The 24,497-nt window shown below is 48.1% G+C and overlaps 9 protein-coding genes across 9 annotated transcripts; 4 read left to right on the top strand and 5 right to left on the bottom strand.

Moving 5' to 3' along the window:
* Nucleotides 1-617: 617 nt before the first annotated feature.
* On the bottom strand, nucleotides 618-3,123 carry LY89DRAFT_680990 (MFS general substrate transporter). The gene is made up of 3 exons (XM_018214184.1): nucleotides 2,455-3,123; nucleotides 1,924-2,377; nucleotides 618-1,776 (listed from the first exon to the last, which is right to left on the bottom strand). The coding sequence occupies exons 1-3, from the start codon at nucleotides 2,641-2,643 to the stop codon at nucleotides 878-880; spliced, it is 1,542 nt and encodes a 513-aa protein (XP_018077268.1). The 5' UTR covers nucleotides 2,644-3,123; the 3' UTR covers nucleotides 618-877.
* A 1,758-nt stretch (nucleotides 3,124-4,881) lies between these two features.
* On the top strand, nucleotides 4,882-7,443 carry LY89DRAFT_575315 (uncharacterized protein; the record flags this gene model as incomplete). The annotated part of the gene is made up of 2 exons (XM_018208785.1): nucleotides 4,882-5,681; nucleotides 5,721-7,443. The coding sequence occupies 2 exons, from the start codon at nucleotides 4,882-4,884 to the stop codon at nucleotides 7,441-7,443; spliced, it is 2,523 nt and encodes an 840-aa protein (XP_018077267.1).
* Nucleotides 7,444-7,616: 173 nt separating this feature from the next.
* On the bottom strand, nucleotides 7,617-10,854 carry LY89DRAFT_729016 (FAD/NAD(P)-binding domain-containing protein; the record flags this gene model as incomplete). Its single annotated transcript, XM_018219333.1, has 6 exons — nucleotides 7,617-8,081; nucleotides 8,126-8,171; nucleotides 8,218-8,310; nucleotides 8,360-8,933; nucleotides 10,262-10,591; nucleotides 10,659-10,854. 6 exons carry the CDS (start codon nucleotides 10,852-10,854, stop codon nucleotides 7,617-7,619), a joined length of 1,704 nt encoding a protein of 567 aa, XP_018077266.1.
* A 328-nt stretch (nucleotides 10,855-11,182) lies between these two features.
* Nucleotides 11,183-13,463, bottom strand: LY89DRAFT_763364 (uncharacterized protein; the record flags this gene model as incomplete). The annotated part of the gene is made up of 6 exons (XM_018221596.1): nucleotides 11,183-11,468; nucleotides 11,528-12,327; nucleotides 12,378-12,488; nucleotides 12,543-12,909; nucleotides 12,957-13,042; nucleotides 13,086-13,463. 6 exons carry the CDS (start codon nucleotides 13,461-13,463, stop codon nucleotides 11,183-11,185), a joined length of 2,028 nt encoding a protein of 675 aa, XP_018077265.1.
* Nucleotides 13,464-14,254: 791 nt separating this feature from the next.
* Nucleotides 14,255-15,709, top strand: LY89DRAFT_637256 (uncharacterized protein). Its single transcript, XM_018211521.1, has 3 exons — nucleotides 14,255-14,964; nucleotides 15,068-15,227; nucleotides 15,278-15,709. Exons 1-3 carry the CDS (start codon nucleotides 14,570-14,572, stop codon nucleotides 15,605-15,607), a joined length of 885 nt encoding a protein of 294 aa, XP_018077264.1. The 5' UTR covers nucleotides 14,255-14,569; the 3' UTR covers nucleotides 15,608-15,709.
* A 267-nt stretch (nucleotides 15,710-15,976) lies between these two features.
* Nucleotides 15,977-17,619, top strand: LY89DRAFT_607800 (uncharacterized protein). Its single transcript, XM_018210477.1, has 3 exons — nucleotides 15,977-16,169; nucleotides 16,223-16,355; nucleotides 16,406-17,619. The coding sequence occupies exons 1-3, from the start codon at nucleotides 16,048-16,050 to the stop codon at nucleotides 17,492-17,494; spliced, it is 1,344 nt and encodes a 447-aa protein (XP_018077263.1). The 5' UTR covers nucleotides 15,977-16,047; the 3' UTR covers nucleotides 17,495-17,619.
* LY89DRAFT_313741 (putative purine-cytosine permease FCY2) lies at nucleotides 17,599-19,594 on the bottom strand. The gene is made up of 4 exons (XM_018206656.1): nucleotides 19,181-19,594; nucleotides 18,774-19,134; nucleotides 17,827-18,724; nucleotides 17,599-17,771 (listed from the first exon to the last, which is right to left on the bottom strand). Exons 1-4 carry the CDS (start codon nucleotides 19,398-19,400, stop codon nucleotides 17,703-17,705), a joined length of 1,548 nt encoding a protein of 515 aa, XP_018077262.1. The 5' UTR covers nucleotides 19,401-19,594; the 3' UTR covers nucleotides 17,599-17,702.
* Nucleotides 19,595-20,707: 1,113 nt separating this feature from the next.
* LY89DRAFT_664687 (uncharacterized protein) lies at nucleotides 20,708-22,036 on the top strand (the record flags this gene model as incomplete). Its single annotated transcript, XM_018212794.1, has 1 exon — nucleotides 20,708-22,036. The coding sequence occupies one exon, from the start codon at nucleotides 20,708-20,710 to the stop codon at nucleotides 22,034-22,036; it is 1,329 nt and encodes a 442-aa protein (XP_018077261.1).
* A 296-nt stretch (nucleotides 22,037-22,332) lies between these two features.
* Nucleotides 22,333-24,447, bottom strand: LY89DRAFT_680983 (putative MFS transporter). Its single transcript, XM_018214183.1, has 5 exons — nucleotides 24,001-24,447; nucleotides 23,784-23,939; nucleotides 23,334-23,688; nucleotides 22,567-23,286; nucleotides 22,333-22,522 (listed from the first exon to the last, which is right to left on the bottom strand). Exons 1-4 carry the CDS (start codon nucleotides 24,138-24,140, stop codon nucleotides 22,567-22,569), a joined length of 1,371 nt encoding a protein of 456 aa, XP_018077260.1. The 5' UTR covers nucleotides 24,141-24,447; the 3' UTR covers nucleotides 22,333-22,522.
* Between the last annotated feature and the right edge of the window lie 50 nt (nucleotides 24,448-24,497).

Below are 24,497 nucleotides of genomic sequence, written 5' to 3'. Positions count from 1 at the left end.
GTGAACATAATGTTGGAGTTGGACAGTGGAGCTGGTGGTTATAAAGCTATGCATGAATGCGGATAGAGCATAAGATGCAGATCAAAAGAAATCATCAAAACATCACGCTTTTCCAATGTATGAAGTGATTGAATGCTCACTCACTCGGTTTTTTTGGTCATCATGCTGTAGCACTATCTCTCACTATTTCAGGTACCCTTGCTGTCTTGCTGTCTTGATGTCTTGCTGCCAAGTTTTAACGAAGAAAGTTGTAAGAGCACGAGGATACGACGGACATCGTTTGCAGAGTACCTCTTTGATCATGTATTACTTTCTTGCTACTCAATTATTCTACTTCAACATGGGAATAGGACTTACGCTATTTAAAGTACTCACTGAGCGACGGACTTTGGATGTTCATACAGATCGTATCTATGCATTCTCTTTGAATCGAAGCTCACAAATGACCAGGGAAGAAAGTTGTAAAAGCACGACGGTACGACGGACATCACGAATTACAGGGTACCTCCCTAATCATGTATTACTTTCTTGCCGCTCAATTATTTTACTTTGCTTTGAGGAGGGAACTCATGCCGCGTTGAAGTACTCAATTACTGACGGACTTTGAATCTTTACACAATTCGCATAGATGCACTCTTCAAATTGAAGCTGCATGTCTCTATATTTCTGGCAAGCTGACATAGCTGTATTGTTCGTGGCTGCCAACTTGAACTCCATTAGCGGGCCCCTGCAAGATGGATATCTCGATTTGGTCATAGTTCTCGCCATGCAGCTCTACTGATGCTTGTTCCAATTGTCCCACAAACTCTGGGGCACCATACTCTAGCTTTTGTCCGGTACGCCTTTTCTCGTGAATCGTGATCATACATAACAAACATCACAAATACCGATGAAATCTCGGCTCCCCTAACCTTATCCTCCACCTTTCTCCCCACCTCATCAACGCCAGTATCGGCCAGAAGAAACTAAACAAAACAGCAGCAAACGTAAACCAAGCCCAAAAATACCCCACCCTGTCCGCAAACGGCAGCGCAAAATACCCCACCACGAAACTTAACCCTCTGCTCAGGTTAAAGAGTACACCTGATTCTGGCGTCTGGGGTTTGTAGCAATCGGAAACGTAGGCGTAGAGTGTTGTGCTTGCGATCTGGAGACCGAAGACTCCGACTCCAAGGCCGACTAGGGGGACGTATTGGTTGTATTTTCCGACTGTGGCACCAAAAATGATGAGGCCGAGGGGCATGAAGATGGCGGAGAGGGTGCAGAGGTAGAGACGGAATTCGGGTTTACGGATGTTGGAGTTGCGGCGCGCGAAGAAGAGCATAACGATATCTGAGAGCTTGCCAGCGGAGAGCTCACCGAGGACTGAGCCGATTATGAGAGAGATGCCCAGACAGGCGCCAATTGGTCCAGCGCTGAGGTGATAGAATTGCGTGTATATAGTTGCGAGGGAGACGGCGGGCATGACATTTATGAAAGTCCAGGACCAGGTATAGTACCAGAAGGGGAAGAGGACGGATGGGTATTTGAGCATGCGGAAAGATTGGAGGAAATCGGATACGTGGAGATGGCGGCCGGGGATCATGTTGCCTTTGAAGTCAAAGAGCATTTGGGTGTATGTTCGTTCATGGTGGCGGTTCGAGAGGAAATTTGGGTCGCGGGAGAAAAGCGTTTCGGGGAAGAGGAAGAAAGCGATTATGAATGAGAGAGCGGTGCTGAGAGCTCCTAGATAGTAGTCCCATTGCCAACCTGCGGATTGACCGAGAAAACCTCCAACTGTATTGAAGACGAATTGTTAGTAATGTTACACAGGTAGATATAAAAGTTGATGATTGACCCGAAAGCGAAGAAGCGTGCATGCGGCACAGTTTCCAAACATCCTAGGAAGATGCATGCACAGACGGCCGACAGAACATGACATACCTAACGCAGCAACATGAGCACCGTTGGTAACGAATAACGAATAGACGCCCGTCTTTTCTCCCCGTTCATGCAGAAAGAACATGTCGTTCACACACGCCGTTCCTACGCTCATCATCCCTCCGAATCCAAAACCAGCCACCACTCGAGTCCCCATCAATTCCGAGAAACTGGACGACACCCCCGAACCAATGCCGCCGAGGATTGTCAAGAGGATGGCGACCAGAGTGATGGGTCGTCGCCCGTGGTAGTTTGTGAGTGGGGTCCAGATGAAGGGCGAGATACCCCCGAGGATTATGGAAGTTGTGGTGGTGTAAGCGGCAGTTTTCGAGGAGACATTTATGGCATTGGAGAGGAGGACGAGGGAGGGATTGATCAGGGCGGAGTTGTAAGGCCCCAGGAAGGCCATGAAGCCTACTTGGATAAGGACTGCCCATTTCAGCCATGAGGGCCAATTCTATTGCTTACGGTCAGAGGAATTCGTGGTGGTTGTACAGAGATAAAGGAACCAGGAATAGCATTGGATGTACTGACCAAAGGATCATCTTTGAAGCGACTGGGTTGGGGAACGAGTGGCAGGCCATTGTTGTCGAGCCTGAGATTTTCTGAAGAGTTGAACCCATTGCTTTCTTCGTATTTCTCCGGATCTCGTTCGCTGAAAGACTTGGTCGCATCCTCCGTCGTACGTTCCTCGCGGCCACTCTTGGATTCATCCATCGACATCTTGAATATCGCAAGGGGACTGCATGCGATTATCAATCTCTGGTTGAGTCGACACAAACTGTTTGTGTAACATGCAACATGTGTACGAGAATGGAAGAGTGGAGCAGCAGGCTCTGTTAAATACCATCACATCTCTTTTCCCCCCAGAGATTGGGGAGCTGAAGTGTAAATCTCTGGGCACTTGGGCTGGGGTTGAGGCTTGGGTCTCAGAACGCCACAGGCGCTCTCGAGCTATTCTCCGCCAAGGCCAGCGGATCATCCCTCTAAGATTTAAAAAGTCCCGCTAAAGTTAAACCCCACCTCACGCTCCCCGGTATTGTGAATTTGAGCATCGGTTACAAGTTTTCTGGGTGTTGAATGGTCGGCAAAACTTCGAGAACTACAGTACAGAGCCTGACTATCACTCGAAACGGGGGGTGCTCCGGCTAGAACGGCCCAAGGATCAGGCTCGGGTCCGGCAAACTCGCGTTTGACTGGGGGGCTGCGTTGGGGGTGTGGGATCAGTGGGAGTGCGAGCGTGCTCGAGTTACAGTACTGTACATGAAGTGATATTCGGGATTTGAAGCTCTGGGCACTCGGCTCGTGCCCTCTGGGACCCCAATCAGTGAGCTGAGATGAGAAAGGGGCGGGGCCAGGGACGGCTCGCGGAAAGACGATGCTTGGGATCTCAGAGTGAGATGAGATTTATTTATATACTTAATTCGGTCCTGGGGAGGGATCTCCTCATGCGAGTGATGGGAAATGGGATGTGAGAGAATTATTCGCAACCAGTTATACACTTGTTTGTTACCAGACTTAGTTGTCTCTGCCACCGAATGGCCTTGAGGGGAACAAATCAGCAGTGGGGTGCCATATGGTCGTAGTGAGCGGCCGGTGCTTGAACAACTCCCTAGCGCCTCCTCCATCATTCTGCAGCGAAGCCATTCTCAACTCAGGCACATGCACCCTGGAGAGAGACACGCTGCTGCAGTGCTATCGTCAGAGGAGGGCGACATGAACACCCCAGAAATTGAGAAATACATTGCTGGGCGCGCGTTCATGATATATCCCTCCCTGCGATATATGCTGCACGTCATGGATCAAGGCACATGGCAACGTCGACCTCAATATATGTTTGATCATTTCCCCTCTTAAGTCCGGGGCCCAGCGCAGGTTCTCGAACACTTTCTCCATATTACTGTATTATTTTAAGTCCAGCACAAGCCCAACGTGGGCAACGATTCCCCGTTTGCTGCTCGAGCATGGTGGAGGGCGCAAGGGATTCGCTGTACTGTATTTTATGCTTCTTCCTATCCCGGCCTAGCTAATCTAGCCCTGTCTGCTGTAGCCCCAAACATGCTGGGCGTACGAGATCAGACCAGACCAGACCACCACTGACTGACTGACCTCGAACAGACCAACTCTTTTGGTTCAAGCGACGTCAACAGGCCAATGACTGCACCATTCAATTAGCCTCATTTTGCAGAGGAGCGCCCGTGATTATTGGAATTCGTCATCATCCTTTTTGAAAGGAGAGAAAGAAAGAAAGAAAGCTGCGAGGTGTTTCTCCTTGTCCTCTCCTGGCTCTCCAATCTGCAGTCCCGTCATCATCCTTGCAGCAACCGAACAGTGCAACGGCACAGTCAGTCGACGGGCAACCCGCTACCGGTTCGGCGTACTCGACTTTTGTTGTTACAGTACCGTCCTCGTGGGGTGCGGTTGCGGTTGCGGTTGCGGTTCTGAGCCGGTGGTTGTGTCAGCAAGACAGACCAGACCTCAGTCTCAGTCTCAGTGATCTCAACCTGGCCGGAGTTGCGAAGTGCATTGCAGCATCATTGCTTGCAGCTGCTTGCTTCAGCGTCCCGAGAAAGCTTAACTTGTGCCGACTCCCTTGGCCTTTCTTCCCTCACTCACTTCCACCGAACTTTCCCCTTCCCCTTCCCCTTCCCCTCCACACTTTCTCCAACACCCACGGTCTGGACACTGGACCACATTCCCCAAGCTCCACCAAACGAAAGTCTCAATCCCAGTCCCTTCTTGTCCACACTCCGCAACCCGAAACCCTCTCTCTGCCCTTTTGCTTTTGTGTCGCATACTCCATCTCGACATCGCCAATCACCATTCGTCCGCCCATGAAGAAGGGGGACACAGCCTATCCGTTCATCTCCTGACAATCCCGCCGCCGCACACCCCTCTCCCTCTCTCGTTACCGCGACCACGGAACCCGCGGGTGTTCCGCCGCAAAGAGCTGACTGCACCATGGACCATCACGCCAAGGCGAAGAAGACCGGAAAGGCACGTATCCCCGACCATCTGCGACGACGAGCTCTGGTCAGCTGCGATCGATGTAAGAAGAGGCGCATACGCTGCTCGCGTTCCAGTGGCAGCGATCAAAATGAGCCATGCCAGAGCTGTCTCGAGGTCGGCGTGCAATGCGAATCGACCTTGCCTCGAAAGACTCGAATATATGGCAGCGTTGAGACCCTCAGTATACGGTATAGGGTTCTGGATGCCCTGATCAAAGGCCTATACCCGCAGAAGGATACCAATAACATCGATACTCTATATGCGATTGCAGAAGCTCACGATATTGCAATACCTACATTTGACGAGCAAACGGTGGCGGAAGAGGTTTTCAGTCAACCTCCCAAACCAGCTGCTTCCTCTCCTCAACACTCTGCAGGAAGCGCAGGAAGTCCGTCGATTGCATCAAGAGACTCCGAAAGTGTACATCCAGATGGAAAGTCAGGCAAGGTTGTGGAAGAGAAGTTGGTTCCTATGCCCCAAGGACCATCTCACTATATTGGGCCGTCAAGCTCTTTTGGATTCGTGCTTACAGTTCGGAACATGGTCGCAGAGTTCAATGCTGCATTGAGAAGCATACAGCCGGATGACGAACGTGCAAAGATTTCGTCTGACTTTGCAGCATCGAACTGGAGCAAGGCCTTGGAACCTATTGTCAAGGAAGAGAGCGAGGACTCATCCGAAGACAACATTGATCGAAGCTTAGGGGAGCCATCTGGAAGGATACCAACTCGCAAATCTCGTGCGCCATCTTTGTTTCCAGCTTCAGTCGACAGCAATGCGCTCTCTAGCAGGCTGAAGAGAACCACGGTTCTCTCCCTCCTTCCTAGCAAAGAAGTCACAGACACTTTCCTTGAAACTTATTTTGACAGAGTTCATCCAAATTATCTCTTGTTTCACCGACCGACGTTTCAGATGAGGTACGAAGCTATGTGGTCACAACCACAGGCTCTCATGCGCGACCTTGAACCGGGATGGATCTGTTGCGTCTTCATGATTTTGGTTTTCGGCGCTCAGGCACTGGAGGAACGGGACGCAAGACAATCAATGCAAATACAACGGCATTACCTCCAACTCGTCCAAGCTAGAATGCACCAACTCATCAGCGCTACCACTCTCATCAACGTCCAAGCGATTCTCTTACTCCAACTTTATCAGCACAACTGTACCGAGCGCAACAGTGCGTTCATGTTACTAGGATGTGCTTCCCGGATGGCGATGGCTTTGGGCATGCATAGAGAAGGGACTTCTGGAGGCTTTGACGATATGGAGAGGGAGGTACGGAAGCGTGTTTGGTGGACAGCTTATATGTTTGAGCAAAATCAGTGCGCGATTCTGGGTAGACCTTGTGCAATTGATGACTCCGAAGTCAATGTCAGCTTCCCCGACGAGCTCATGCTTGATGGTGGATCTTCAGTACCGCCAGGATACATCGAATATTCTGTCCGACTTATGAAGCTTCTGTCGGATATCAGACGAAAAATCTACGCTGCACAGACCGGTTCGACCCAGCAGGGAGAGCATCCAAAGATGGGCATCGCCGTTCAATTCTTGCTTGATCTAGATTCTTGGCATCACAGCTTACCTCCAGCTCTTCGTCTCGAATGCATGTCACCTGTTCCCAAGCATCGTCGAGCCATTATCCTTCTTCATGTTCACTTCCACAACACCCAAGCCCTGGTCACGCGACCATTTATCCTTCGAAAGGTTGGAGTCCAGCTAGCACGGAAACTTGGCAGACATGTTCGTTCTCAGGATCTTGACAAGGAAGAGCTAAATTTAAGTCATGCTTGTGGGACATATTCGATGAAGTCGGCTCTCTTGTTGCATCAATTGATTGCGAATGGAATGTTTGATGGTGTTCAGTGGGTAGATGCTTACTACATCTACCATTCAGTCTTTATTCTCGCTCTCGACTTCCTGGCCAGACCATGGGATGAGCAAGATACACCAGAAGATCATGCTCGTAAGCAGGCTGTCCGAGATGTCATGGGGGCGCTTCAAAGAGTCAAATTGTGTCCCACCTTCACAGTCTTAACTCAAGTGTCTCTACAACTCGCAAAGATTGTGGGCATCTTCGATACGCAACCTAGCCAACCAGAACAACCCGAACAATACCGACAATACATGGAACAACAACAAGGCGCGATCCACTTCGATTATGGTGCACAGCCACAGGGTCAGTCTGGAAATGTATTGCAGACATGGTTTCAAAAAGATCCGGTTGACTTACCTTGGGACTTGAAAGACTTCTTTGGTACGGACACTTATGTTGCACCAAACCAGATGCCTCCTGAGCATGGCTACCCTGGGATGCCAATGACCATGGCTGGGCCTGGAGCTACACTGAGTGGGAATTACCACAATCACCTTCCTGAGGTTGCTGAGGGAGAGGATTTGCTTGCACCCGTTCCACCGCATACAGCTTACACTCAATGGGGAGCAATCGATACACCTTTTGCTCAGCATCATGGGAGTATGTCGAAGCCGCCACTCAATCACATGGGTCAACCATGAATACCGGCACCTGATTCTGTCGGTATTGATTCCTTGATTGGCGATGTACAGGAGCCATTCCGAATGTCTGGACGTTGAAAAAGCATGGGCATGCATTCTTTCTGGATTGCATACAGTGATTATCACCTCTCAAGCTCTCGATTCTTGGTCTTGATGCTTGGTAATTTTGGTATTCAAGCTACGCCACTATGCTCCACACCATTATACCCATTCTTCCCATTGAGAAGATTACATCCTAGCTCTTCATAGGCATCATAGCCGAATAACCAATCCAAGAATTCCTGTTGCGATCGGATATTCCGGTGTCCCTTCTGAATTCCTGGATGCGCCAGCAAATACTCATCTCGATCTTCCTGGTTTGGCCCATCTTCCATTTGGGTAAACCATCTAGAATCAACAGACGCACTCGCAACCTTTGCCGTTCGTTTCAAGCGCAGCTTCTCGTACTTGAGAAGTGCATCATGAAGGGTCTCGGTTGAAGGGTACTTCTCCAAAAGTCCACCTAGAATAGCTGCATCTTCTATTCCCATAGCAGCACCTTGGGCAAGATATGGAGTCATTGCATGAGCAGAATCACCAATCAGACACATTTTACCAGATGGATGAATCCAGCTCGGCATTTCCTCATGTGTGAAAAGCTGTGAGAGTTAGACATGTTACCTTGTACCGTGGAGAGACTTACACGCCATTCCAGCACATCACCTATGTGGTCCAGCATCTTCACCAATCTACCCATGTCAGCCGTCACTCCACAAACATCGATGTTCCACATACCTCGGGTCCCAATCTCGAAAACGCTTCTTCACAGTTGCAAGATCCCCGGGTCTTTGATTTACACCCTCCGGCATCCAACCTTCAACATCGCACCTGCTTCTCGTCAACTCCAATGAAGGTTTTCCGGATGAGCAGAACCCACGTAAACACAAAATTTATCAGGGTATCATGAACGCCTTCCAACAAATAACTCAGCACAGTACCATTAGGACCCAACCAATGATTATTCCTTGGCACGGTAACAATTTCTTCCAGCTCCGGGATCCCTTTCAAAGTTCGTGCCGGAAGGGTCACCCGGTAAACCATCTGTCCTGTTGGTACTGGTGGGCCTGGCTTTCCCAGAACGACACTTCGTGCCATGGAATGAAGGCCATCTGAAGCCACGATCAAGTCTCCTTCGTACGTCTTTCCATCCTTGGTTGTCAGAGATGGTTTCGAAGGATCGATTGCGATGACTCGGCTATCCAGATGTACTTGACATCCCAACTCTTCAGCTGCTTGTAAGAGTCCTCGATGTAAGTCTGCGCGATGGATGTGCCAATATGGACTGCCGTATTCTTTCTGCGCCGGTTCTTTCAGAGGACATTCAACGAGGATCTGACCGTTTCGCCATCTCATCATACGGAGGTCAACTGGGTCAACACAGAACTGCTCAATGTATTTGTCGACGCCGAGTTTGCGGAGGATACGGGAGGAATTGGGAGATATTTGAATGCCTTTTGTACATAGTCTATTAGTTCTGACGCCTTGTAATCCGATGTGTTGCAGGACAGAGGAGGATATAATCACCAGCTCCAATATATTGAATGGAAGGCGCGCTCTCAATAATAGTAATCCTATGCCCCGCCTTCGCCAGAGCAATCGAAACTGTGAGGCCAGCTAGGCCGCAGCCTATAACTATGATGTGCTACATACGTCAGATGATGTTTTTCAAGTTCATGCTCATGCCGAGGTCGAGAAAGGAAACTTACCATCTCGTCAACACAACAGAGTCACTGGAAGCTCCAAAATGAATCAAGCAATTTGATGAGTAAAGAAGATGCTATCAAGAATCAAGATAAAGAATCGGCATTAGTACGCACGTGGTGGAGACGTCAAGAGGTACTTATTCCACCTCTCGTCCGCGCCGGCGCGCGATACGTCTACATGTGCAAGTGCAACCGTTTTCGTCTCCTCTCCACAACCCGTAGTGCAATCATTCAGGATCCAAGGACCCGTCTCCGGCAGCTTTTCCTTTGAGAAGTCACAAGTATCAGTTACTCATAGCCCATGACGGAAGTCTCCATGCGGCGGAAGGAAGCTTCCTAGGCTCTGCCGTTGCTCGTCCCGAGTTTCCTCAGATGCAAGTGCGGTGCCTGCCCCTCTTTGACCCATGAGCCGAACTTTTTCCTTGCGAGGAGAGCTGCGTGCATGATGCATGGAGGAAATCGTATGTGAGACGACGAATTAGAGGTGAGAATCTTGAAGCTTATCTTGACTCCATGCACGATTTTGAGGGATCGAGAGGAGAGTTTCTCACGATTCGTGACAGCGGGGTCTTTCGCGGGGTCTGACAAAAATTGTGGTTTTGATTAGACGACATACGAAGTACACTTGTGCTTCGTGTGCTCCAAGGTGCATAGGAATGAATGCGGCTTGCTTGTTCTGGTGACATCTTGTGCATATCAAGGCTGCCGGTGTCTCTTTTCAGACTCAGATCCCGATATCGATTGCTCCTTGGCAAAGCTTAATTGAGTGAAGGCGACGATCTACTTTCTAGAAGGAGGAAAAATGGCAGCAGACGATGTCCCCAGTGACCAATAATGAACGATTAATAATATGTTGCGAATGAATGTGGTGAGATTGCGAACTGGAAGAAGAATTGTTTACTCGAAGCTCTCCTCAGATTGGCCTCCCCGTTCCATGGCCACCAACAGTGTGTTAGACCAATTAAGGTCAATTATTCATGGATTGTTCTGGCTTTAGATTCAGCCGCCTCCAACTCTTCCACTAAGTCCAACTTTATTAGCCATTCTTCGAGCTGATAGAACAGTAGCTCACTCACTATTCTCATAATGAATTCCACCACTCTCCTCAATCAAATCCACATCATCCACACCCGATTCTCGATTCTTGAAAATCTGAAACTTAGCCTCATCTGACCCATTGATAACCCAGACACCTCTCCCAACTTTATCGTGAAGCAACAATGTCCCACGAGCACTCCCACGAGGTCGAAACCACGGATCGGTGTTTACGATAAAATACCATACGGATTTCTCGATCTCTGATGATTTAAGGGCTGCGTGGAATCTCTCTCCACTCTCTGCAAGAAGAGAGTAAGCGGCTTCTGCTTTTCGAATCAATTCCTTGGGAGGTTTCGAGGCCCTGTCAACTATTGGAAGGTTTGTTAGTGAAACCTAAATAAGGGGAATGAGAGAGCTAGCCAGTGGGTTATTTACCGGTGGCGTAGAAAGTTCCGCCCAGCTTTTCCATGGCTTGATCGTCTGTTAGACCAGAAGCTATGGCATCTTGAAATGCTGCGATATTATCATCTCGTTTGAGAATCCAAAGACCGTGTTCTCTGGTGGATAATTTGCAGATGTAATCTTTTCGTTCACCTGCTGGAGGAATTGGAGGAGCGAGTCTGCTATTCATGTTTTTTACTTGTCGTCTCGCCGACTCTAGGTCTTGTGAAAGCAGGATCTCAGAAAACTATGCGTCGTTGTCGAGATGGGCGATGTTGGTGTTGGTTCTGGTTTTGGTTATTGGATAAATGGAAAAGTGGGTCAATTCAATTTCAGCGCTTTTATTCGAACCGATTTGGTTTTGATTTCAATGAATTGTAATGCTCGTTAGTCTGGGATCACGATTGAAAAAAAAGTGTGTCCGTAATCTTTGAGGAAATTGTTCACAATCTTCTGATAACTCCATTTGGGCCCCAACTGCCTCAAGTTAGCATTTCATTCGTATAAAAGGAAGCAACCTACCACCAAAGAGTCATAGTCGCATCATGATGATCGATATATGCTCTCAGGTCATTCGCATCCCATATGGTGTTCGACAAAATATCTTGAAAATAGTTATTCGCCTCCACAAGAAACATGTTAGGGTCGATGTCGTGAAAATAAGACGCTGGCCAGTTGTTATGGGTTGACATTGCTTGGAATTGGGCTAGTTGGAATTGTGAGAAGGGAGAGACGTAGGAAGGGTTGGGGTAGATCTCCTGAAGGGCTGTCCATCGGACAATTCCACGTCCCGTGGGAACCCAGCTTGATTTTCAATTAGTTAAAGACTGGGAGGGGATGTGCTGTTTGAAGGAAAGACTCACTTAAGAAACTCGTTCCTATCACTTGCTAGCCGTAGAAAGCCTCTCCACTCCTGGACCGTCAGTCTTATGCCTCCTAGGAGCATGATGTGATTGAGTAGAGTATTTTCTGGCATATCAAAATACATGGTGTCAAGACATAACCTTCCTTGTCCGCTGTTCGCGAACAAATATCTTCTGATTTCTTCATATCGCGTGCATGGTGGAGCGTTGCTATCCTCGGTCCTCCCACTCCCACTCGACGCGCTATTTGACCTTCCCCTCGCATTGATGTCGCTATTCATTGTCGCTTGAAGTTGAGGCAGTCTTGCGTTAGCTTTAGCTTGAATGTTCGTTCCGGCTTCAATGATCTTTCGTGCCCTCGCTCTCCTCATATTTTCGAACTCTGTCGCTGACTGGACAGTTGGCGCCGCTGAAACATCAATCGGAATTTGTGTCCTATCCTCCGAGTCTTGCACAGTCATGATATCGAGCGTTTGATTTGTGATGAGAAGCCGCGTCCCTAATAGTTTCGGGCCCATCTTGATTGCGTCCTGATATGCTCGTGCATGGACTGTCCAGAAGTCAGAATGGGAAAGCGATTGGAAATACTCAAGCGGAATAGGGTATGACTTCATTTCGTTCCAATCGGGCGGAAGCGGTGTAATTGCAGGGAAAGAATCGGGTCTTTCAGGTTGGACATATTTCGCTGCAAGACTGTTGAACCATCCGCTAGAATAAACTGCTCCGCATGAGAGTCCATTTCCATCCACAAATTTCCCAGTTCCAAGGGCGGTGAGGTAAGTCGGCCGCCCACCAAAAACCTGAATATGTTAGATGTATTCAGGCTCTCGCAGATATCAAATGTCCATACCGCCTCTTCAAATGAGAATCCCAATTCCGCAATACACTGCTCCTCGAAATATGGTTCTGGGAAGTGGGCTGGCCTACCAAGCCCTTGATAAGCTCGTGACCACATGGCGTGCTAGGAAGAGAATATCAGCCATGCCATCATGTCTCTAGTATGATGATTACTCACGGAAATTTCGTGCAGGAGAATAACTGCAACCCGAAAAACGTCAAGCTGGCGCTCCGCTGGAGATATATCGCTAATTAAGAACGGCTCTAACACCTCCAAGGCCAAATCAATCACAGTCATATCTCCAGCTGACCAAGTTCGACCAAGAAAGAAATCCCCACTCTGCCATCCTGCATGTGGCTCTGTGTGCCCACTCGTGATTCTGAAAATTATATTCTTGAACATTTTCTCTCTTTTCGGTCTGAACCCCGGTGGAACACCTAGAAGTCCTGGGCGTCTGCGGACTCGTTGGAGTTTGCCACCTTTCCACACATCCGGAATGCCGTTTTCTATGGACGTGTAATCCCCATTGAGAAGTATAATCGACCTGAACGTCCATTAGTCTATAACAGCGCTGAGAATCATCCGTCCTACCAAGGGATGACATTGAGATTCTCCAGAAAGCAACTAGCTAGCTTCAGTGGCTCTTGGATCATCTGCCAAACCAGATCGTTTTGAGCCTACTGGGATGAGTTAAGAAGCGAAAGTGAGGTCATAACATACCTCCCAGTACCCTGCCAGGCCACCCGGCAAGCGATAAGAAGGAGCAGCATTCGACAACGAATAGTCCCATTTGTCGCGATGGAAGAGGGGGTTAATCGGAATGTTAACAGCGTACAGAAAATCGAAAAAACGGGGGGCAAAAGCACCCATAGACTCGAGCTCCTTCGTTGATATTGCCTGAAATCGACGTCTTTGGTAGCCATCAAGTTGTGCATGCTTTTTTCGACTTCTGATCGTGGGGCTTGACGGCGATACGAGTGGTGTCATGCCAGACAATCCTGTATATGATATGACCTTGTGTTCCTTTCCTGTTGGATGCGTATATCTTTCTGCCAGCATAGTCAGAGCCGGACCGCCGGCTGCTGAAGTCATATGCATCGTGATAAAAGGGAATGGGGGTTGCGCACAATCGTTGTGACCCTCTTTCAGCAAGTCTCACGCAATGTATACGAGATTTTTAGGCGCGGTATACTCATATTTGCGATTTCTTTGATCCATTGTACACTGGTCCAATGAATGGTCCGAAAAGAACGCGCGCGGATGTGGGTCTCATCGTTGAAAGAAAGGTGGCTGAAAACAAAGAAGTGCATCGATTAAACAATAGAAGAATGCAAAGTGTGACAACGGAGCGCTTCGACTTTGAATAACGCGTATATATGGCAAGGTGTTCTCTGGTACGAGATACTGTGAGGGCTTGAAGCAAGTTTTCTGAGGAGGTTGAAGACAGCGATAGACTTGAGTGTAGATTGGCACTGGATTACATAAGCTGAATAATGTGATGCAGTGCCATTCAACTCTGAGGAACGCAAAATACCTAGGCGAGGTCAGCATTTATGACATGAACGTCCGTTCGATTTCGGTACATTCATATACCTAATTTTATGGCTAGAAACTCGACGATCAGAATTAAGTTCGCAAGGTTTCACGTGACTTGAGCATCTCGATGTTCTTCTTCGTTGACGAGTTTCTTGCCATTCGGTTTGTTTTTTTGGCCTCGAAGAACATTCCAGCTATCATTAAGTTCCGTAAGACAGCGCAATGACCCGGTATCAATGAGACATCGGGTTATCAAAGAGAAGGAAGATCACGAGATCTTAGATCGGACTTAAGAGCTTCAATGCGCGCCAATTTCTTGATCTGTGGAGATGGTCTCTACCACTACCGCCGCACCGTCTTTTCGGTTCTTCTCACCGACCTCTCATATCAATTCGTCAAATATACCATTGATGTCATGCACTCCAATCGCAGTAGCATCAGTCTGAACTGCAAGTTCCGTATAGATCTAAGCTATCTTGATCGGCGAAGCAAGTGTCTTTGGCAAACGAGTTACCGAAATAGTGTTTGGTCAACCCCTCAATTGGAACGTCATCTCTCGTTCGGGTTTCCCTTCATATGGAGGGGAACCTCCTCTAAGACTGTCGTTCCGCATTCAAAATTCTTGCTTTGAATATTCACACAGTTCTACCTTATTTCAGGGTTTCGACATGTCGTCCACTGGAGTCCTCAACGGCAGCTCTTCCAGCACCACCGCCCACAATAACGATAAAGCTTCTGCTCCAGCTGAGAATGGCGCAGGCTCCATCAACAGTCGTCAAGGGTATGCCTCACACTGGGATTATGGTGGGAATCCTCTCGCACATGTCAACACTGGTGACTCTGCGCGTTTCCCTGCTTTCGCGGGATACCTTCAGCCAGGTCTTTACAAACCACCCAAGAGCAATATCGCTAACCCAGCCCCGTTGGGTCTCTGTGGGTTCGCACTGACGACTTTCGTCTTGTCGCTGCTTAATTGGCACACGAGGGATGTTTCAGAACCTAACCTCGTGGTTGCACCTGCGTTTGCTTATGGTGGTCTCATTCAATTACTTTCTGGAATGTGGTACGTTTTGGCATTGATTGAATCTTTTTAGGACTACCCATGAATGTCCTGAGGCTTCCGGACATTGGGAGCTTTAATTGGATACATCGACTGACAAAGGCAGGGAGATGGCAGCAGGAAATACCTTTGGTGCCACTGCATTATCTAGCTACGGAGGCTTCTGGATTTCTCTAGGAATCATGCTCACGCCAGGCGGTTTCGAGATCGCACAGTCATATACGAATCCGGTTCATTTCAACTACGCGTTCGGGTTCTTCCTCATGGTATTAAACAACCCCGTCCAAAGCTCAACTCACGCTAACTCTTGCTTTAGGGCTGGTTCATCTTCACCTTCCTTCTCTGGCTCTGCACCATGAAATCCACAGTCGTCTTCTGTACCCTCTTTTTCAGCGTCTGGATGACCTTCCTGCTTCTAGGCATATCTTATCTCCTGACTCCCAATGTCACAGGCGGTAGCCAGAATATTGCATGTCAGAAAGCAGGAGGAATGTTTGGGCTTTTAGCTGCATTTTTGGCCTGGTATGTGGCTATTGCTGGTATCGCAGATAACAATAACAGTTTCTTTACGATTCCCGTTTGGCACTTTCCTTGGAGTGAGAAGGGAAGAGCGGCGAGGCAGAAGACTGAGGAAGCGAATGTCTGAGGAGGTTTCGGAGAAGGTAGTCAAAAAGAGAGCACACTCTGCAGAGTGTTCTAATTGGTTGTAGTTGTCCGTGGGTATGCAAAGCATTAGCTATCATTGTTCAGAACCTGGTCTCTCTAAATGCATAGACCGTGATATTGTGCAGAGAGCCTTCCAGATCGATTTTGAGTCCCGAAACATCCTCTCTTTAAAATTTTGTTAGATAGTTAGACAATAGAAAATCTTACTAGTTCAAAGATTGCGTTGATGAAATGAAATCTTGGGCTGACAACAAGGACGTTGTGTTATGACGCGCTAAAATAAGCGAGACCCCTGAAACCCCTCCACCACTAAATTTTCGACCCCGCCATCTACGCACCCTTCGTTAAACACTCATCTAGGAATAAATAAACACGACACCCATAGAAGATCCCGGATATCTATTGCGCGCCACTCTCAAGATGTCGAAATCGGAGCGCGTGTTATTCCCGACGCCGGTTTCAGCGGTCAAGGGTGCGATATGTTTCACATGCTACAAGGCAACGACGAAGCTGAACAGATGTAGCGGTTGCAGACGCGTCTGGTATGTTTTCCTTCCCGACTCTCACTATATCTGGTACTGATATTTTGATTCAGCTACTGCTCAGCTGAGTGCCAGAAGAAGGACTGGAGAAGAGGTCATAAGCAATTGTGTCCGGTACTTCAGGGTATCAATGCCCTCGATTCTCCGAAGCAATCTCAAACATGGGAGGAATATCGAGACGGAATGGTTCTCCATCCATCCCCAATCGCCCTTCCACTTACTAATTGACGATTTAGTGGACGCGAGTTTCAGCATTCAGAACCCAAAAGGCAAAATTTACTGTCAATGACGAACGCGTCCTTCAGTACCAACCATACTGTATTGGCTGCCACTTGAATGCCTTCCAGCTTCCCACAGGCTCAACACTGAAGCTCTGCCCCAAATGTCAAATTGCAGCCCACTGCTCGTCATGCGATCTCTCTTTGCACGACTCTGTTTGTTCCGATCTCAGAGAGGTGATGACTGCAGAACGCTTCGCTGTGGCTCACTATACCGAAACGGGCGAGCCTTCTCTTTCCATGCCAACCGGCACACCTCGCACAACCTACCTCCCAATATCCACAGCTAGTTCCTGGTACGATTACTACACCAAGATATCAGATAAACAAATGGTTGAAGGGCTGTTGTCTCATGATCTTAAACCACTGGCAGGAAATGACGAAATGGCAAGTGCATTGCGAGCTGCGACGGAGAAAATGAGCATGATGATATCCATCATCGCTGGTCTCGAAGCCGTGTATCCGGATCTTGGGACGAAAGAAAAAGTGGATCTTCATTTGATTGGAGCCAACGCGAAGGAGCTCGATGCTTTGATGCTCTTCGAAGAATTGCTTCATCTTCTTCCGTGCCTCAAAGAGGTTAACTGCTCCTTCGTTGGCCTGGAGCTACCAAATCCGATGGATGCAGGTGGGAGGATAGTCCTTGACTGCTGTCCAGAATGCACGAAACAGAAGAAAGTGAGAAGTATAGAGATGCATAAAGGCGCATATCATGACTTTGCCAAATCGCCAGCATACAAGAAGCCGGATCTTGCTGTTGCGTTCCAGACAGGACATTCACAGGAATGTGTTGATGATTGGACGCCAACGATCAGATACTTGGTCCATGCACCTCACTGCACTATGTTCACGACATTTAATGAAAAGGAGATGGTTGAGGAGATTGAGATACTGAAGAAACTTGACGCGAAATTCCTGGTCGATGGGGAGAAGAACAAATGGCAGGGTATGAGACCATTACTGGAGGTCATTGAAGAGACAGAGAACAGCGTGTACTACAACCACCAATACTGGTATGTTGTACAAGGTCTGCTGGTTTCAACCTAGAGGTTAATGCTCGATGCCTCTTTCTTCTTCAATTACTTTCGGCGTTCGTAATCATAGAGGACATCAAAAGTCAAATTTGGGACTCGGAGATCATAAAACAGTGTCATTAATTCTCTTAGATTACCTTTTTTATCTATATTTTCACAAATGGTCTAGCAAGTCATCTCTATCGCACAGTATCAACGCAGTTCTGTCGTGCAACAATCTCCTAACGGCCAGTAGTCTTTAGCTCCAGGGTTCTCGACACCAGGTATACCACACAAGCAACAGCAGCACCCTGTCAAAAAGTTAGCTGAAAGTCGATGCACATGTGAAACGTCAAAAGTACTCACCAACTCCCATCCAATGTCAGCACCACCAATGGCCTTGGCAATAGGGCCAACAAGCCAAGTCTGATCGGCACCCATGAATGCAGCTGTAATACCACAAGCCCAAGATCCAATCGCTGCAATACCAGTAGGCAAGCCCTTTCCGTCGCGCCAAACCGACACATTGTAGCCAATGCTCCTCCTGAATATGAAATGCTCCGTCATAACCACGGCAGCAAATGGTGTACACCAATATGAAAGTACATTCAAGAAATTCTCGAGAGCTTCAACGAACCGATTACGCAAAACACAGCAAACCGTGACAGCGACCGCAAATCCAAATAATGTTACAATTATCCGTGGAATCTTTTGCGTCCAACTTGAGATTGCTTGGACGGAAAGGCCGAATGAGTAGATATTGGGGATATTGGCTCCCATGATACTGAGCGCAAGCAGGACCTCGATGAATCTTCCGAAACCTCTCACGCCTGTCCCATGTCCTTCGAAAATTGCTCCTACCAGGCCCCCGATTCCTCGGTCGTCGTATACAGCCGGGAAATTATACGCAGGGTCTGGATTTGAGATCAAAGTTGCGAGAGCAATGCCGATGAGGAAGGCAAACGTAGAGCCGATGTAGATACCGCAAAACGTCCAGAGGAAGGTCTGCCAACTGGGTGTCTTGCTGGGCATGTATATCGAATAATCAGCAGCGAGGGGAACCCAAGTAATACCCCAGGAGAAGACGAGAGCTCCGTATGAGAGGACACCGAGACGTGCATCATCACCTTTTGCCATGGGGACATTGACGAAGTGCTTGCCTCCAAACCCGATCACAATTATAGAAATCACGATCAGGACAGCCCATCCGTATTTGTCGTAGAGGTGGATGGCTTTGTATCCGAGAAAGGACGTGACGAGGGAGCTGATTTCGCGTTAGTTCCTGTGAATGAGGGACGGAAAGGGGTACATACATAACAAGCACAATAATGATGGCTACCACCAATGGCATTTTGGCATCGCTAGCGTCGTATAAAAGTCCTCCGCCAGCAATGGTATTGATTACAATCCAACCAATGCAAGTAATAGCATTCAGAAGAACGATCACCTTACTTGCGTAAAATCCGAAGCTATATCTGACGATGATCATACTTCTCATTCCAAGTCTAGGACCAAGATAAGAAATGACTGCCGGTGCGAGATCTGAGAGGAAGTTGAAGAAGATAACCGTGAGAAATGAATCCCACCATCCGAGGCCGAAAAGGAGTGGCCCCAGAGCTCCGGTGGTGAAGGCAGCATAATGGAAATTTGCCGTACTCCAAACGAAAAACGTACCTTGAAGCTGTTAGCAACTTTCGAATTCTGAAGAAATAATGCTCACTTCTTGGCTTCTGATTGGGATTCCTGGCTTCTTCGGGCAATTGTTCGACACCGATGGTCTCGGCACCCAACTTTTCGCTCAACTCATGAACTTTGGTCCAAAATCCCGGAACAGCTTCCAAATCTCTCAAATTCTTAACCTGAGTCACTTCCCCTTGACGAGGGCCAGAATCGGTTTGATAGAGATCTGGCTCGGGACCCTTTTTCTCCTGGAATTCCATCTTGTGCTTGGGGGTATGGAAGGTGACGAAAAATCAGAGAAGAAAGGGAGAAGATGAGGTTGATAATCCAGATAAGCTATCTTCACTTCCCAGATCCCCATTTCTTCAAAAGTAGCGGGCCCACCACTGGGTGGGGAGCTTCTGTACATCGTACAAAGCAATACTCGACAAAAGGGCGTACTAAAAGTGGGCAACTGTACAGATTCACTGCCCTGACCCACAAACATAAAAGCTGGTCTGGGGAAACTTCATTGGCTCATTGGATGCATGAGGAGATGCAGCAAAACCATGCTGTCAGCATCGTAGATAAGAGCCGGCAAGATAGTCAGATAAATGAGGCGCGGAAGTCCGTGATTTGAGAAGGGGTTTCGATAATCTTGATATTATTTCAGCTAGCCATTCGTTGGGCCCGAATTTCATATGATGACCCATAACGCTGGGTTGATAGTGGCCCTTGCGTTGTATGAAGAGAGATAAGAGATAACGTTGGCCGCGATGTTGACGAGAAATGGGGAGCATTTGACATGCAGCTGAAGGATATCAGGACCAGAACTGGCCAGATCATGGTCTAGAAGAACAGTTTATGCCGTACAGAACGCCTCAAAACCTTCGTTCCATGGGTGAGATGTTCTGGATTCATGGGTCAATCCCGACTTCATCTCTGGAAGTTCCAAACGCAAATCCGCAGGCAGGACAACGCCCACTTCATTCCGCAAAGCGATAGCCTTCAGTACAATGCAGACACTGAATTATCGTGTTACCAATGTCGTTGGGGCGGAATAATTGACTTTGACTGGATTGAATTGGGAATGCCACTGAGAAGTTGAGGATGGACTGTGACTTTCCAAGGCAGCTGGCACATACCCAGACCTAGCGGATGGCTCAAAGGGATAACATTCCAGGCTACTGATCAAATCAACTCAGTAAGAAACGACCACAGACGGAGAACATGAAGCACTCGACCTGGTACTGAAGAAGCGTGTTGAGAACCATGGCATAACTTCAAGTCACCTCTTCTGGAACCTCGATTGCATCGAGTAATCAACAGCTTTGATGACTCTCGTGGAGGAATCACCGTACAAGCTCAATGAGGACTATGAGTCCAGAGAACAACAACCATCCATGATCGCTGTTGTGATGATCTCACAACGAAGCTCGTTCTGCGGGGCATATTTTTTGCTGACTCAGCGGATCCATTCCAGATCTCGACCCAACTTCAACCTCTCAATTGCATTGACAGTATTGTCACCAATGAAATTCCTCAGAGACCCTTTCAGCAACATGTTATATCGACTCTGACATCCAAGATGCAGACTTCACTGGCAGATGTGAATCTGTCTTCTCTCGAATCCGCAGCCAATCCACCAACGTTCCCACAATTTCGAGACCTTCCTGGAGAATTGAGACACGCAATATGGAGGATGGCAATGCCTGGCCCTCGGATAGTACACATATATGAACGCAAAGTACGTAATCCTGTTGAGCAGGAACGGCAGAAGCGGTTGGAGCAGCAAGCCGTTGAACGAGAGACGAACTCGTGTCACGAACAGCTACGACCGGACCCAGAGCGGAATGCACACGCACAAAGAATGGATGAATCACGGGCAGCGCGGCGAGCAGATATGCCTCGCATATCAAGAACATTAAATTTGAGAAGGTCGCTACAGTTTGGTTGGGAGTCAGAATGTGAGGAAACTTGGGAGGGGTCAAGAACGGACTCCAGATGGGACGGAATGTCAGACCTCTGGACAACAATGCTCAGGCGATCGACACCGTTGGCATCATCTCCCGATAAATCGAACCGAAGGCTCGTTGCGGACTCAGGAAAGACTCCTCTAGACTCGCCACATTCAGGGCGACTTCCCGGGACATGGGGCATCGAATCCGACTCTTACAGACCCGAAATCATATTCACCTGCCAAGATGCTTTCCAAGCATGCAAATACACACCATACTTTTCAGGCCCTTCGACAATACCACAGACCTATTTCAATCCCGAGATTGACGTTCTTCATATTTCTGAAGAATCTCCATGGTCCTGGGTCGATCTAGACTACGGTCCCGAGGAAAGACTTGATCGTTTTATAACGCAGTTGGCTGTTGGATCTGCCGGTCAACTGAAGTCGGTCCGACATCTAGCCCTCTCAATCGCTGGATGCAATAGATGGTCCAACAAGGAGGATTGGTTACTGAAGCTTTTGGGCTGTTTTGGCAATTTGGAAGTCCTTACACTTGTTATCGAAGATAAGCCCTGGCTTGATATCAAATCGTGGAAGTCCAAGCACAGATCAGACGATGTCTTTCTCGACTCTGACGTGCTAGCTCCAGCATTCGACAATTATAGCAGCTCGGAAACATCTGCGTCAGATCGCAGCAAGTTCAAGGCATCCCCCAAGATCCCTCCACTTGATATTGACTTGAACCGGCTCGAGGCTCTCAGGTGGAGACAAATTGCGACTGGCAACTGGCAAGGACTCTCACCTAATTGGAAGCTTCCTATCATCAAGATAAACCAGATTGTTGATAGAAGGATCAAGTTGAAATTCGATCGAGTTCGAAAAGAAGTCGAGAAACGGCGACTTGCTGAGCTCAAGGCCAAGAAAGAGGTACCTGACTCGGGGCTTGATCCTGCTTGACAGGACTGTGTTATAGGACTTTGTCCTGGCATGACTTGATATCCAGTGGTAGGTCCGAGAGAAGCTCAAATAACGTGCTTCGAGAGCAGGTCAGTGTTGCATATCAGTCGTTCTCGTTGGCATTTTATATCAGCAATCAGTTTTCCATGATATGCTTCTCAATACGAGGTAAGTTTAGTTTCTGATTTCATGCTTTCTGCATCGTCCTCTTCTCCTCTCGACGCGAGACAACTACAAATTCTCACATTGGTCAAAAGCGGTTTGCTCTCTTGATTGATTTTTTATCATCAAGAAGTAAATCATCATGCATATTGTGTTGAAATATTTGATGTTCCTCAGCTTTATTTCATTCGAAGGACACATTCGTATCACAGCACCATCAAGAAATCAGGATCTCTATCGTCCGATGACCCAATAAACTCATCATACTTCCCTGCCTTCTTATCTATATTCACCTTGTGGCAATACAACACATTAGCTAGCACTCTATTCTCGTCAGCTTTTTTCTTCATCAAATGCATGAAGCAGACTCACAGGAACCAACTCATGACCAACAACCCAAGCACAACAGTATGCCCTTTGTGATACTGCGGCTTATCCTTATTTGGATAAATGAAAGTGGCAACAAATCCACCACTATTCGCAATCATCAACTGCAACGCTGTTGTTGTTGCTCTCTTGTAGTGTCCCGCAGAATTGTTACTGTTCCAAACCAGTACGCAAGGCACAGAAGCATACATTCCAGTCGCCATCAAGAACGTCATTCCATACTTGACCTTTGGATGAGCGACTGAGATATTGGCGATGACTGCATATCCAATGATAGCTGGAATGAGAACGAAGAGCATTATGACTCCACGGAGTTTCATTCGGTCTGACACGATAGCGATGATAACTGTTACGACGGATGCAACAGCATAGGGAATCACGGACCAAAGTTGGGCTTCATTGGCCGTGTATCCCAACTCCACGATGATAGTGGGGAGGAAGAGACCGAAGGAATAAAGACCAGCGAGGATACCGAAATATGCGCATGCCGAGAGCCAGGTTGAGATGTTGAAGATGCCGCGACGCACTTCTGACCATCGGAAGGCTTCGTGGTGGTGCTCGCTTCCATCTTCTGCAAGACGAGAAGGCATGTCAAGATGGAGTCTCGAACGAGCGTAGATCTGCTCATTCTCTTTCAAGAATGGAGCTGTCTCGACATTATTTGGAAGGAGAAAGTATGCCAATATCCCAATGGCCACGGTCTGCCTAAAATCAGCTCAAGCCCCAGCTCGTAGAGAAGGGTGTGTACCAATAGCCCCTCAATGATAAAAATCCAACTCCACTCCGCCTGTCCTCCTCTCTTCCCAATACTTGTCAACCCTCTAGCCAACAGGCCTCCAAAGGCGCCGCTCAGACTAGCCGCCGTGTAGAATAGACCGAGTCTCAACGCCATCTCACCCCTCGTGTACATGCCTGAGAGATACAGCACCATTCCAGGTAGGAGACCACCTTCACAAATGCCAAGAATGGCGCGTACGGCCATGAATTGACTGTAATTTTTCACGAAGCCCAGACACATTGTAACGATGCCCCAGAAGATTGTCAGGACTGGGAGCCAGATCTTCGGGGAGAGCTTCCGAAGGACCAGATTACTTGGGATTTCACTGGAGAATATACATCTTAGCATATGATCGACGATGCCAAGCTGCCGAGGATGTGACAGCTTGGCCTGCAGAGTATAAAAGTTTGGGGAATTTACCTGACGATATATGTAGCATAGAAAACAGCGAGTCCAGTGTCGTATTGGTGGTCGGTCATTTTGAGCGAGGCTTCGAGACCGTAGGTCTTCGCATTTCCGACATTTGTTCGGTCGAGGAATGAGCAGAGGAAGAGGAGGGCGAGGATTGGAAGAATTCTAGACAGTATCAATATCAGCTTTTTGTGAGGAAGATGACACGGAGAAGTCTAGCACATACCTGAGGTCGAGCTTGAAGAGGATCTTGCGCGTGAGAGCTGCATTCTCGTTTGATTGTCCCGCAGCAGTCGGGTTCTTCTCGTGGACATTTTCCATGTACTTCTCTTCGGCCATTCCGTCACGTTTCTCGAGTTCTGCCATCTCGGTGGTAAGAAGCACAATCAATTCGGTTCAGTGATCAAGAAGGGCCCGCAAACAAAAACAAAAGAACGGGAATCTGGGGTCTCAGCTCTTATCACCTCCATCTTTCCTCCCCTGTCCATACCTGCCCTCTTTTGTGCATCTTAACGTTGTACAGAAGCCGTGCCGTGTAAGCTTGTTTTCCTGGTACGTACAGCACTCGAGCCAGGGTTCTCCGTGCCCCAAATGTCACCCAGACGGGGATACGTGCATCCATCCAGTTAAAGTTTTGATGGTCAGTCAAGTCGGTCAGCGCTACCAATTTAGGTTCGCGGCGTATGAGATGAGCGCGGGGTCAGAAAATTGGCATCGGAGACA

Source organism: Mollisia scopiformis, assembly GCF_001500285.1.
Source record: "Mollisia scopiformis unplaced genomic scaffold LY89scaffold_3, whole genome shotgun sequence".
Classification (NCBI taxonomy): domain Eukaryota; kingdom Fungi; phylum Ascomycota; class Leotiomycetes; order Helotiales; family Mollisiaceae; genus Mollisia; species Mollisia scopiformis.
The sequence above is the reverse complement of the archived record's forward strand: the minus strand, read 5'-3'. Positions and strand labels throughout refer to the sequence as shown.